Source organism: Triplophysa dalaica, chromosome 9 (assembly GCF_015846415.1).
Source record: "Triplophysa dalaica isolate WHDGS20190420 chromosome 9, ASM1584641v1, whole genome shotgun sequence".
Taxonomy (NCBI): domain Eukaryota; kingdom Metazoa; phylum Chordata; class Actinopteri; order Cypriniformes; family Nemacheilidae; genus Triplophysa; species Triplophysa dalaica.
The window spans coordinates 11,717,937-11,730,194 of record NC_079550.1 but is presented as its reverse complement, the minus strand read 5'-3'; the positions used below and the strand labels follow the sequence as shown (position 1 = coordinate 11,730,194).

The following is a 12,258-nucleotide window of genomic DNA, read 5'->3' as shown; positions in this document are numbered from 1 at the left end:
ATTGCAACTCGTTACAAAATGATACACTGTAACCATAAGCGCGCATCCCAAACTTTAAATTGTAATAAATGGCATTCCTCACATTTGGACCCATTGCAGCAATACATCGCGAACGTTGACTAATCGCGATTTACTTATTTTTATTTTCAGAGTACAACCCAAAACATCAGGAGAAAATTAAATGCGCAATGCAAGAAATAAATCACACTTACTTCTCTTTTCACGGTCCATAGTAATTTCTCTTTAAATTCTTCATTTGTGGTCGAACTCATTGTCCCTGACTGTTCAACAAACACACACTGTCAGGAGACATAAACCTGAATGGCCTGCGTGTCTTCTTCCCCAATATTTCTTTATCCTTCCTTCCTTTTCATTTAAACGCGTGCCCTGACAGCTGAGCGTTGACGCATCTATGCACCGCTGTAGCGCATCGTGAAGACATCTTCCGTTCCTTTATGACGTAATCGCCGCTGGCCCCGCCCCCTCGGCATTGTTGATCAATGGGATAAATCTCTTCACGCGCCGTATGCCAAGGGCTGTTCAGTGACGGCGATTTATTTTTAGCTCCTCTCCACTTTTGACAGCTCGGATGGAGGCACTTGAGGAATCAGTGCATTGTCATTATAGACGTTCAACATGGCATGATGTGCATTTGACTGACTGGATTCAAAAGATACGTCATGCGTGATACTGATAATAATAGTCTCACATTTTGCAATGGTAAACACAGGTGTGTATCGTCTGAAATGGCACAGGAGCTAGCAAAATGACACGCATTTCTAAAGAAAAACAGCACAAGATCAAATCCAAATGTCATTTTAGTTTAAACTTCATATTTTAAAGCCAATGTAACAGTTTTAATGTAGTGGCATAAGGAATGGAATCACTCTGAAAGTCTGCTGTTGGTTCCACAATTTATCATTGGTCTACAATCTCTAATAGTAAAATATATAGACACTATATCAAAACTACCCATAGCGAAACACTTTCTGAGTAAATAACAGTTGAGAAAAACAACATATCCTGTCCCTGTAGCACAAATGGAAGAATATCGTTTTAGAAGTACAAAGATAATTTGTTAAATTCCCTAGAAGCACGTGTAAAGATCATTCTTTCATTCAGTAGGCATTAAAAGCACAGTCATAATTGCAGTAATTTTGCAATTGTAATTTAAAACTGCAGTGCATGATTTCATCAAATCTAGTTCATAAACCATTTCATCTTAAATCACAATATAAATGACTCATAAAGACATAAGGCATGATTATAAAGTAGAACATATTCCCTTAAGGTAGGCAGAACCTATTTCACAGATTCGTCTTGGCATTCAATGTTATGAACGTACAATTTCTATGATTGGTTTTAGTCACTACTAAAGAGTAAAATGTTTAGGTAATTTAAAATTAATAACTGACAGCTATTTCAACCTTTGTACATTAATACAAAATCTCTCAAGCTGGTATTTCATCTAAAATATAGATTGTCAAGCCTACTCTTGAATCCATAAAACCAATAGGCAACTTGTATTGTTAAAGAATTGTAAAATAGAAATATGTTCTCAGTCATTTGTGCATGTAGTGTTCTCTCTATATACACAACAAAAGCCTTCATTCACAATTCGGCTAATGTCCAAGTGGTCTGTCATCATAAGTACTGTATCTTTTGATGTGAATGCGACGCACACGCTCCCTCAGCTCCACTGCCTCCTCCTCTTCGCTGTGCGAGCAACAATTGTTACGTCTGCGGGTGGCCTCCAACAGAGAATTATCTGGGACCGGAAGAGTCTCATAAAGTAAGGCATTTAATGTCTCCTCGTAGATCCGTGTCTCTGGAAACTCAACCTGCGGAGAGCATTTACAGGTGCTCCTTGATGTTAGACACTTTGCTAGGCAATGAGTGTTACAGTCTTAAGATATTTACCTTTGTCTGCTTCTTCTCAGTAGCATACACAATGGATGTGCAGCAGACTTCTGCCAGCTTTCGGCCCTGACCGTAAAATGACCAGCAGCAGATCTCGTCTCCAATCACATCTTTGAAGAATAGCACACGACCGCTGTAGCTAAGTGACAGCTTCTCAAACAACTCGATATTCTTAAGCAAGTTGTCATCCGAGTTGCTGAGAAAGATTGTGGAAGCCGAAACAAAAATAAATATTATGAAACCAAGCCAATCTAAATGTTACAGCACAATCCATGTTTGTAAAAACACATATTTACCTTGTATAGGAATATTTGTTGTTCCCTCGGTTGTAGAGCAGTTTTATGACAGGCTATATTTTGTTGACGTGTAATTTGCAGTTATATACAGAAATCTCGAAAGAAATTAATGCATTTAAAAAAGTATGTTACATTGCAATAAACTCTCACCCTTAAACAGCCTTGTAGAAGTTTTTCCTCCTCTTTAGGAGATGTTATGACTGGGATAACACACAGCGCTTTTTCTTGATTATCCTGAAAACACAGAAAGCCAGGAGTGAACCCATCAACTGAATAAACCTATTTTTTTTCAATAATTCTGTGTTTCATAAGTCTCAGCTAACCTGCAGGGCCCTCTGGCACAAGTCTATCAACCCCTGGATCTGGTAATACTTGGCCTCTGCCAGAAGCTCCATGATACCTTGTCTGCTTTTGGGCAAAGTCACAAATCTATCACGGAGATAACTGAGAATTGAATCAAAGTGTTTCCCACAGCGATCAATTAGAATCCAACCTAAAAAAACAGAGAACTCACTGTCACTGAATTTACAGAGCCTGTGGGCCAAGTGTAAAGAGGTTACATGTTATCTAGAAGTGGCTTTGCACTGGCTTAACAGCTCACCTTCCTTATCAGTGAGCACCTCCATCTTGCCGCTGAACATGGACCTGAGCAGGGTGTCCTGCTGGGTGAGCACTTGAAGAGTGGAATAGTACAGATTTCCACCGACGTTGAGCTGCACATATTTGTTTCCAGCTACGCCATGGTAGGTGCAAGTCCTGGCCTTGGGACAAGTCCCGGAAGAGACTGACACAACGGGCCTGGTCTGTGGTTGAAGCTGGTGCAGGCAGCTCTCTCCTGACATGTCCCTCTGTAGGTAGATAACCACCCTAAACACAAGGGGTTGGATTTCCTCCGCCGTGGTGAATGATGCTGGGCAGGATTAGTGATGCCAAACCTTGCTTTTACACATATCCTTAAAAAGTTTAGCAACTTTAATATAAGAATATGTTATACTTTAGTACATGCATACACACTACTCTTTCTAAATGTTTACAAGTACTGCTCTACACTCTAGGAACTTACTTTGTTGATTGACAGACCATCTAAAAAGACAAAAAGTACTTTGTGGTCGTATCTCGTAATACGTAAACTAACTTAGCATTACTTAATTAAAAGCTTGTCGTTTTAACTGGCAGCATATTGCTTTACTTTAGTACGCGAACATCTGCATTTAATGCTAGGGTAAAACGTCAACATTGCAGTATTATAAACACACAGTTAAATTAACTGTAAATGTTTGTTAGTATGTTCTAATGAGCACTGCTTTTCACTACATCCTTAAGAAACATAAAGTTAATATCGCATTGATGGAATAGTCTTAGTTAGCGACTAAAAGACTCCTTTATTGTCACAGTTAACAAGATAATACCTAGCTAGCCTACTTCTTCACCTTTTAAAAAAATAACTTTTCTGACAAGCAGAATACTTACCAATCTACTCCCGTAACTCGTGGGAGTTTAACTTATCCCTGACACTTGATTAATGCGACAGTTTTACTTTTATAACACCTGAAAAAGGAAGAATATCTGTTTAAAAGCCTAAACCCTTTGTATTTTTAGTAGCAACACATACGGTGGTGCTTTTGTCTCTTCTTCTTTACAAGCGCACGCAACAGGTTGAAACGTGACAAGATTTTACTGCCACCTATTGGTTTGTAGATGTTACTAATGTAGTACAGTTCAGTTCCCTGAAGCCATAACAATTGTGTAACATAATTATTTAAATATACATAATAACAATAACAATAATTAACCAACATTAAAAAAACAATGCAACTTAAATGGTACTTTTACAGAGATAGAGACGTACTATACATTTCATTTTTTTTATAATTTTTATAATATATTTAGGTTAAAAATTGTATTTCATGTAACTATAAACATAAAGCGAAGCGTATGAGGTTGATATGTAAAATCTGCAAAAATATGTTGAACATTTAAATGTGTTGCAACCGTTACAAAACAAGCGTTTGTGGGGCTTTTATTTTGAAACATATTACAAGCTACAGTGGACGTTCTAGATTTGTTAAAAAACATAATGCGCATAGAATATCTCCATTAAAATGACTCAACTGTAACGTTATGATGTTAATAAAACCACGCGTTCATTATTATAATTTAAATATAAAGTTAATAGATATTTGTAGCAAATATTTTAGAGAACTTTTATCCGCGTTTTGAAGTGACATTTCTGACAATGTAGGAACCGCCCTCACGACGCATTTGATAGGTCGGATTGCCCTCACTGTTCCTGCCAATAACCTTGGACGTAACCAATCAAACTCGTTTGTCCTTTACACTCGTGCTCTGTGTATTAGCTGCATCACATTCAAGATGTCGGCGGTGTCCATGTATCCCATGTGTGTCCGGGCGAGCCGGGGCCTCCTCAGACTGAGGCAGGGGACCACTAGCACCGCACCCACCGCACTGCTGGATGTCTTTAGAGGACTATCCACTGACACGACTAGTAGTAGCGCCACAGGAGGGCTGGCACAGGCAATACTGCAGGAGAGACTTCAACAGCAGCAGAAAAGCCAGGTGAGTGTCTTACTGTGACCGTCTGACATTCATACATGATAGAGGATAATAGAGCCCTTCAGTGTGTCATAATGTCAAAATATTAGCATTATTCTTTATTAATATTGTGGTTGTTTATAGGAAAATGATCAGAAATGGTTAAATTCTTTGTCTTACCGGTAATGCTTGACAGGCTGTGGTTTGAATGAAGTCTCAGCAGCCATTGACATGCAAATGTTATGTATGAGATTGTTATGAAAAAGATGTAAGTCTGGTTCGTATACTTAACATTTTTTATTAATGAATGATATAAGTTTACATCCGTGATGTTAAACGTTTAAAATGGTTGTGCAGTTCTCTTTTAGGTTCAACTTTTGTCATACAAACAGGTTATTAGAAAATTAAGTCTTTTTAAGCTTAGTTTGTTAATAATCCAAAAAATTATTGTGTGAAAAATTATGCACGAGTGTATTATTGTAAAGAAAATTACATTATAGTGAGTTTATCATTGAAGTTGTAACACAAGGTCAGTAGCCTCTTTTAACTGTAGAATACTGTCCAGCAGTTGGCTTGCTAAGCTCGTGATTTGCTATTAAAATGATCACACAATCTGCCTTACTTAATTTGCTGTTGTCATTGTATAAAAGGGGAGGTATGAGGTGCTATGCTGCTTTGACACCTTGTCCATAGGGCCAGTCTCCTGTGGAAGGCGATGACTCCGGACAGAAGAAAGATGAACAGGGTGAGGACAAGAAACACAAGGAAAACACAGCATACGCTAAGAAGGTGGTCCTTCGATTAGCAGGATTAATGGGACTTGGAAGTACGGTTGGCATTGTGTACTTATTTGGTGAGTTTGCCTGTTGCTTTCTTCTCAGCCACTCTGCTTAAAACATGTTAGATTATTTAAGATGTTTGTGTCATCAGTCATCCTCTGCATGTTTGGAATAATTTTGATGTATTAAAGTGGTATGATGTAATTGTTTGTGTATTTAGTATGATACTAACTATCAGCAGCGACGTAGGCTTATGTCTGTTATTCATAGTTATTTTATTCATATTGTCTTTGGTTTTAAAAGATACTAGTGTTAATAATATTTTTGAACTTTTATATGTATTTAATAACCTGTAAAAACCTCAGGGCTCAACAACAAGGATGGCCCGGGGCCAGCATGGGAGACCCTTGGGCCGGCTGACAGAAATGTCAGTTGCCTGATCAGGCCAGTGCTGTATCATCACAAAAGTTTTTAGTTTGGACGTTGCCAAGCCTATTCAAACAAATCTGTAAATAATGTTCCTTTAAAACATTCACTTCTCATAACTGGTTAAATTATAACTTGTAAATAATTTAACTAAATAATAATAAAGGTTTAATCTAAATGTAATTTATACAGTGAAAACCATAAAGTGTTATTGTACATTATATTTTTTTGTATATTTGCTTTATTACATCTATTTGTCCTAATGCACAAACTTTGATTACCTGTTTTTATTTGATCACTGATTAGCTTTACGATATTTTAAATTTATGTGATTTGGCTAATATTAGTAAAAAACAATAAATAACTAGACATTGTTATTTATGTATAACTTTTTTGTGATGGGTCCATGAAAATGTTGGCAGGGCCAGTACAAACTATAGAATCACTTGCCTGACTGAGCCAGTAGAAAAATCCTTGTCGTTGGGCCCTGAAAATGTTTCTTTTGATTTAATGAATGACCAGCTGGTCCCTAACGCTCTGTCTGGATTTGTTTAGTGATGAAAAAGCTAACTGACCAAAGTTAGCCACTTAGTTTCCACTTATTATACATTTTCGGATTATCAAGTTAGGTGAGGAATCGGTAGAGTGATATGAGATTGTATGTGTGAGGCAGACAGCATTGAAACAACTGACCACAGAATCTCTTGATGGTCACAGTTTGACATCAAGTAACTAAAATACTGCCTGATTTTCCTCTCTGCAGGTAGCAATTCTGCGGATGAACAAGGAAATAAGGTAAGCATTACCACAAAACCAAAAGTTTCAAGATTTTTAAGTATTTTTGTTCCATGATAACAATGTGTAAGTTGTTTTTTTTCAATGTGTTGTTATATATCTCCTTGCTTTGATGCTCCTTGTGTAAATGTTCTAATGAGCACTGATTTTCACTACATCCTTAAGAGAAATAAAGTTAATATCGCATTGATGGAATAGGCTTAGTTAGCGACTAAAAGACTCCTTCATTGTCATAGTTAACAAGATAACACCTAGCTACCCTACTTCTTCACCTTTTAAACTGCATTTCCACTCCTGGCACACTTTCTCACCTCTTCACCTATATTACTGATGCTGCTGTCAGATAGTTCAATAAGATACCAGTGTGAAGATTTTCACTCTATACAGCACACTTCTCATAGTTCTGTGAATTTCACTCAGACTTCTCACACATTTGGAGGTGAGATGTACTCATTTAAGCCTTTGACCCAGTTCAAAGGACTTGCTTTAGAAATGCAGTCTCGCAGATGAAACGATTGAAGTGTTCTGCTTTGCTTGTTGGCGTTGCGTTTCATACCCGTCAGCTCTATGTTGAAAAACTGTGCTGCTGTCCTGATTCAGTAGTTCTGTATATTCATATTTCATCCGTACTATTATACTAAACATTTATTTTTGGCTTATTACAGTATGATATTAATTATCGCAATACCTTGAAGTCCCAAAGACCTTTTGTCTAGTAAAGAAGAGTGTCGCATGTCAAATAATTTGTGCTGAAGGGTAAAAAAAGCAGTTGTAGTACATGGTTGGTTTTAAAATATTAGGAAAGGTTCGATAACATACTTGGCGCAAACTTGTGCCACCCACATTTTCCCGCCATTTAAAGGCATACTTCTCAAGTAGTTGCAAAATGCACCTATTCAGGAGGCATGTGCCACAGAGAAGGAGGTGTGAATTCAGGATGGTGCTTACTTCAAACTGCACACCTTCGCCTTTGTTAGACATCCTGTTTTGTTACTTACAAGTTAGAACTCCAGTGTATGGGCACACTTCACGGGTAATTGTGATCTCAATGAAGTTCAGACAGAGGCTTGCTGGTGTGTGATCACACACCTTGTCCACTAGATCAGATGGGTTTTACTTGAGCCTTGTGATCTTATTGTGAGCGCAGGACCTTCCTCCTGTTCCCGTACTGTAAATTGTACTCCGTCTCAGGGACTGGCTTTGTGGTCGATCTCACACATTTGTCCTGTCTGCCTCCTTATTGTAAATCATTAAAATCAGAATAAGAATGCACAATTGATCCTGTATAAGAGATACAAATATAATAAATTATATACATAAAGGTTATTAGAACGTATCCATAAAACATCTTAAAGTGAGAGATTTCATATTCAGAACACACAAGAAGATATTTTGAAGATTATTGGAAACCAAATAGGCATCCATTCACTTCTATTGTGTGGACACAAAATCAATGCAAGTGAAAGGGTACCGGATATCAACATTATTCACAATATCATCTTTTGTGTTCAGCGGAAGAAAGAAAGTCATACAGGTTTGAAATAACAGGGGGTTGAGTAAATGATGACAGAATTTTCATTTGGGCTGAACTATCACCATAAATGTTTCATGGATACGTTCTTAGAACCTTGGTGCACAAAATTGTGTCTTCTATACAGGATCAATTGTCCCTTTAAGGATAAAGGTGGCATTTAGGAGAAACTCCTTAATTCTAATTTTAGGAATCCTTTGCTTTTGCTCAAAGTATTAAAATCCAGCTCCTAAAGCTGTAAAAAGGTTGGGGTAGTCAAGAGGACTCATTAGTCACTATGACCAAATCACAACAATCCTAAAATGAATGTAAAACCGGCAAAATGTTTTGTGAAAATGAGTCTTCATGTTCTTGGACATGACTTTTCAATGTTTTGGAATTTGATGTTGGAAAATATCAGTAGGATTAGCAAGCCCAACTCCAGTCCAAACTATACATGCAGTATATATTTAATGATTTGAAACAACAGAACTCTTGTCGTAAAGTTTTTGTAAATTTTAGACACAAAGGTGTGACTCATTTTCTGTCAAGAAATATATATTTTTAATTCACCCTAAAATTATGAATATGACTTTCTTGAAGAATAAGAAGAAGTTCGGCGTTATATCACCACATATCCTTTTAATTCTAAGCGGTAGAATGGGAGGGAAGTTTTGAAGATCCAAAAACTGGGAGTACTAGTTACTCATTACTTTTTAGCTGGTGTTTTTTAATGAATTATGAATAATTATGAATAATCCAATTTCTGAGATTTTTATGGAAAATAGCTACTTTTAACAAAACACATCTTTACCTTACTGATAAAGCATTTAAATGGATATAACTCAGACAAAATAACCATTAAATGTGTTTTAGGGTGATCTCTACCATATTAGCATCGCACAATGGCTACAATGAAACATTGAGAAGGACAATGACATTGCCCTGAGGCGTTTTAAAGAGAGGCGCGTCTGGCACGAGCTGCGCAGAGACGCATCTTTATACAGCGCGAGCTGGGCAGTGATCAATAGGACCTTTTCACATGACGTCACGCATCTTCCGTTCTATCGCGAAGCAGTGTACCGATACTTCCACTAGCGCCCTTAGAATGCACTTCACCAAGTCCTTTGCACAGCTGCCACAAATGCGGCTGGATGATGTACATCATCTTGCAGACTAATTTTTGCTTAAAACAAGATCAAAGCTATATAAAGGATACAAATTCTTTGTTGTGTTAGCAAAGCTGCTAGGATAAGTACTTGAATACGTGTTCTCTCAGTTTTTTTCCCACTGTTGTCAAATTCCAGCGTGACGACAAAACGAAAGCTCTTCTTCCCCTTGTTTGTTGCAAGACAGATGTTATGATACACTACTTTGAGAAATGTTAAGAAGACCTTCAGAAGACCTTTGTTAACACGGAGCCATGTCGAGCCGTTCTTTGATCGATGAATGCACTTTTTGGAGCTTCAATTCACTTCCCTATTCACTCCCATTCTACCACTTGGAAGTAAAAGGATATGTGGTATTATAACTCCGACTGCATTATTCTTCAAGAAGAAAGTCATATTCAGTAAGGATGCCTTGAGTAAAACATGGGAGAATTTAGTTTCTTTGCTGAAATATCCCTTTAACCTCTCTCATGACAAGGACCCTACTTTCTGAATGACCTAGATATAGTTCATCAAGTCACATTCATTTACAGTGGCCCCTCAGAAGCGTTTGGACCCTTTTTGCTGTTGCTTTGAATTAATTGAAGTTAATGCCACTGGGTTGATATATTTTGTACAGTTTTGTACGCATCATAAGGTTTTGGAAGCCTTTAGCAGCTACCTGAGGATTTGGAGCTATGGTCTCCTGCATAATTAGATTAGATTAGATTAGATTCAACTTTATTGTCATTACACATATACAAGTACAGTGTAACGAAATGTAGTTTAGGTCTAACCAGAAGTGCAATTAGCAAGTGCAGGATATACAGTGTGAATAAATACAGAATTCAATATTAGGAAAATAGTTTAAAATGGGCATGTACTATGAAAATATGACAGTCGGTATGTACTATGAACAGTATAAACGGAAGGCTATATACTGTGAACATTAATATACAGGTGGTTATGAACGGATAACAATATAGACTATACAATAGTGCAGGTGACTTGAGTGTGCATTAGTTACAGACATTAGCTATTAAAGTTACAGTGCAGTAGATGCGTTAATGCGGTTATTAAGGTTACAGTGCGGTAGATGAGTTATTGCAGTTATTGAAGTTACAGTGCAGTAGATGCGTTAATGCGGTTATTAAGGTTACAGTGCGGTAGATGAGTAAGTGCAGTTATTGAAGTTACAGTGCAGTAGATGCGTTAATGCGGTTATTAAGGTTACAGTGCAGTAGATGAGTTAATGCAGTTATTGAAGTTATAGTCCAATAGATGAGTAGATGCAGTTAGTTAGGCAATAAATGCAGTAATGCAATAGATGAGTTACAGTGCAGTAGAGAAGTTTGTGCAGTTATTGAAGTTACAGTGCAGTAGATGAGGTAATGCAGTTATTAGAGTAGTCCATTAGTGCTAATGAGCATTCAGTGTAATATTCCTGGTGTGCAAGTGAGCAGTATAGTGTGCAAATGATGCTTTGTGTGTGTAAACAGTCCGGTAGAGTAGATAACATGAAGTACTGGTGTGTACATAAGTACTGGTATAATCCATCCCTGCACAATAAAAACTGTAATTATTATTGTTAAATTACTTAAGCACAGTTTTTTCAGTTACAGCTTGTAAGACACTGCTTTAAACTAAATTTGTTAACTTTTCTGGGAAATCGAGTTCAAAGGGAGACCCAGCTGAAAAACCCGTGGTATTCATTTTCAGACATCATCAGTTTAGCGTTCGCTCTTCACAGACTCTTCACAGCTCTCTGGGTGAGCGTGCAGGCGTCACATCATTGTCTTTTCATATAATGTGCTGTGGCGGGGTGTGTGCACGGGAAAACGACTTGGATTGCCGATGCCACTGCTCCTGGACTGGGTCACTTATTTCAAAGGCCACACTTTAACATGTATGTGCGACCACATAGGAGACAAATGCGGAGTGTGCCGGACCTTCGGTTGTAAAAACTCTCACCTTTGTGCGGGCTAATTGGATGTCATTATACGGCATGGACTGTGCGAGACAGGGAACTTTGGTCTATTCCCATGGAAAAGCTGTTTGTCCTTATAGCCGACATCACTTGGAGGACACTACAAAATCACGGATAGACTTATTAAAAAACGACGGTGCTAACAACACGTCCCAAGATGTCGACGACTTTGAATCTCATTGGTCCTTGCATGTTTGCTTGGAAAAAAACACATGACAACTACTCACAGGACACGCAGGAACCACTTTGGGGGTTTTTATTTCAGTTTGGCTAAATAAAACCAGATTATTAACCCTTTTCTCTCACATACCTATTGTTTAACTTCACAAGACACTTATCAGCCCATCAGTCGCTAGTTTATTTCAATGGATTATTACTAATGATGAATGGATGGATTTTTAGAGCTTCAAAAGTTGAGTCCCATTGAAGATAGCAGGATAGCATTTCAATACAAAATTATTTTCGGGTTCAACTGGGATGACATGAGGGTGGTTAATTAATGAAAGAATTTGTATACTTAGGTTCTTTTAATAGTGCATTTTTTCAAAAACTAATTTGACCCTTTGAGATCCTTTGTCATCCTGTCAGAGTGGATTTGGATGTTGTTCACACCTTGATCTTTGTTTAGTTGCTGAAAGTTTGCAAAAGAACATAAACCTGCTCAACCTGTAATGTTAAAGAGTTTTGGAAAGTACGTTGTGATTTCAGTGTGTTTGTTGTCACCTGCTTTATTCTTCTTCCTTCATACTGCATTAGGAACTGTATCTGTAATTTCCAATGTGCTGTAATTCGTGTTTAGGCTCACGTTTGACTCAAGGACTGTTTTGAAAAGAACAACCTTCAC

At 37.6% G+C, this 12,258-nt stretch overlaps 3 protein-coding genes across 9 annotated transcripts in view; 1 reads left to right on the top strand and 2 right to left on the bottom strand.

The window, feature by feature from the left end:
• sgsm2 (small G protein signaling modulator 2) overlaps positions 1 to 460 on the bottom strand; it is a 58,175-nt gene extending 57,715 nt beyond the window's left edge. For all 6 annotated transcript variants that reach the window (XM_056756648.1, XM_056756649.1, XM_056756652.1 and 3 more), the window contains exon 1: positions 213 to 460. In XM_056756648.1, coding sequence (XP_056612626.1) covers positions 213 to 272 — 60 coding nt within the window. In that variant the 5' untranslated portion in view covers positions 273 to 460. The remainder of the gene's footprint in view (positions 1 to 212) is intronic.
• Positions 461 to 800: 340 nt separating this feature from the next.
• tnfaip1 (tumor necrosis factor, alpha-induced protein 1 (endothelial)) lies at positions 801 to 3,872 on the bottom strand. 2 transcript variants are annotated; one of them, XM_056756657.1, is made up of 7 exons: positions 3,687 to 3,872; positions 2,818 to 3,169; positions 2,540 to 2,709; positions 2,367 to 2,450; positions 2,217 to 2,269; positions 1,921 to 2,116; positions 801 to 1,841 (listed from the first exon to the last, which is right to left on the bottom strand). In XM_056756657.1, exons 2-7 carry the CDS (start codon positions 3,056 to 3,058, stop codon positions 1,623 to 1,625), a joined length of 963 nt encoding a protein of 320 aa, XP_056612635.1. In that variant the 5' UTR covers positions 3,059 to 3,169; positions 3,687 to 3,872; the 3' UTR covers positions 801 to 1,622. The 2 variants fall into 2 exon arrangements, with proteins under 2 accessions (XP_056612635.1, XP_056612636.1); XM_056756658.1 differs by having other exon boundaries at positions 2,818 to 3,064.
• A 403-nt stretch (positions 3,873 to 4,275) lies between these two features.
• Positions 4,276 to 12,258, top strand: part of timm50 (translocase of inner mitochondrial membrane 50 homolog (S. cerevisiae)) — a 29,573-nt gene continuing 21,590 nt past the window's right edge. Inside the window, exons 1-3 of the mRNA XM_056756654.1 lie at positions 4,276 to 4,793; positions 5,463 to 5,622; positions 6,738 to 6,769. Coding sequence (XP_056612632.1) covers positions 4,590 to 4,793; positions 5,463 to 5,622; positions 6,738 to 6,769 — 396 coding nt within the window. The 5' untranslated portion in view covers positions 4,276 to 4,589. The remainder of the gene's footprint in view (positions 4,794 to 5,462; positions 5,623 to 6,737; positions 6,770 to 12,258) is intronic.

Excerpts from the sequence above, each read along its gene's own strand:
- tnfaip1 (XM_056756657.1), bottom strand. The coding sequence starts at position 3,058 with ATGTCAGGAGAGAGCTGCCTGCACCAGCTTCAACCACAGACCAGGCCC. Across the intron at positions 2,451-2,539 it reads TGTGCCAGAGGGCCCTGCAG|GATAATCAAGAAAAAGCGCT; the intron begins GTTAGCTGAGAC and ends CTGTGTTTTCAG. Across the intron at positions 2,270-2,366 it reads TTCTACAAGGCTGTTTAAGG|CCTGTCATAAAACTGCTCTA; the intron begins GTGAGAGTTTAT and ends AACAAAATATAG.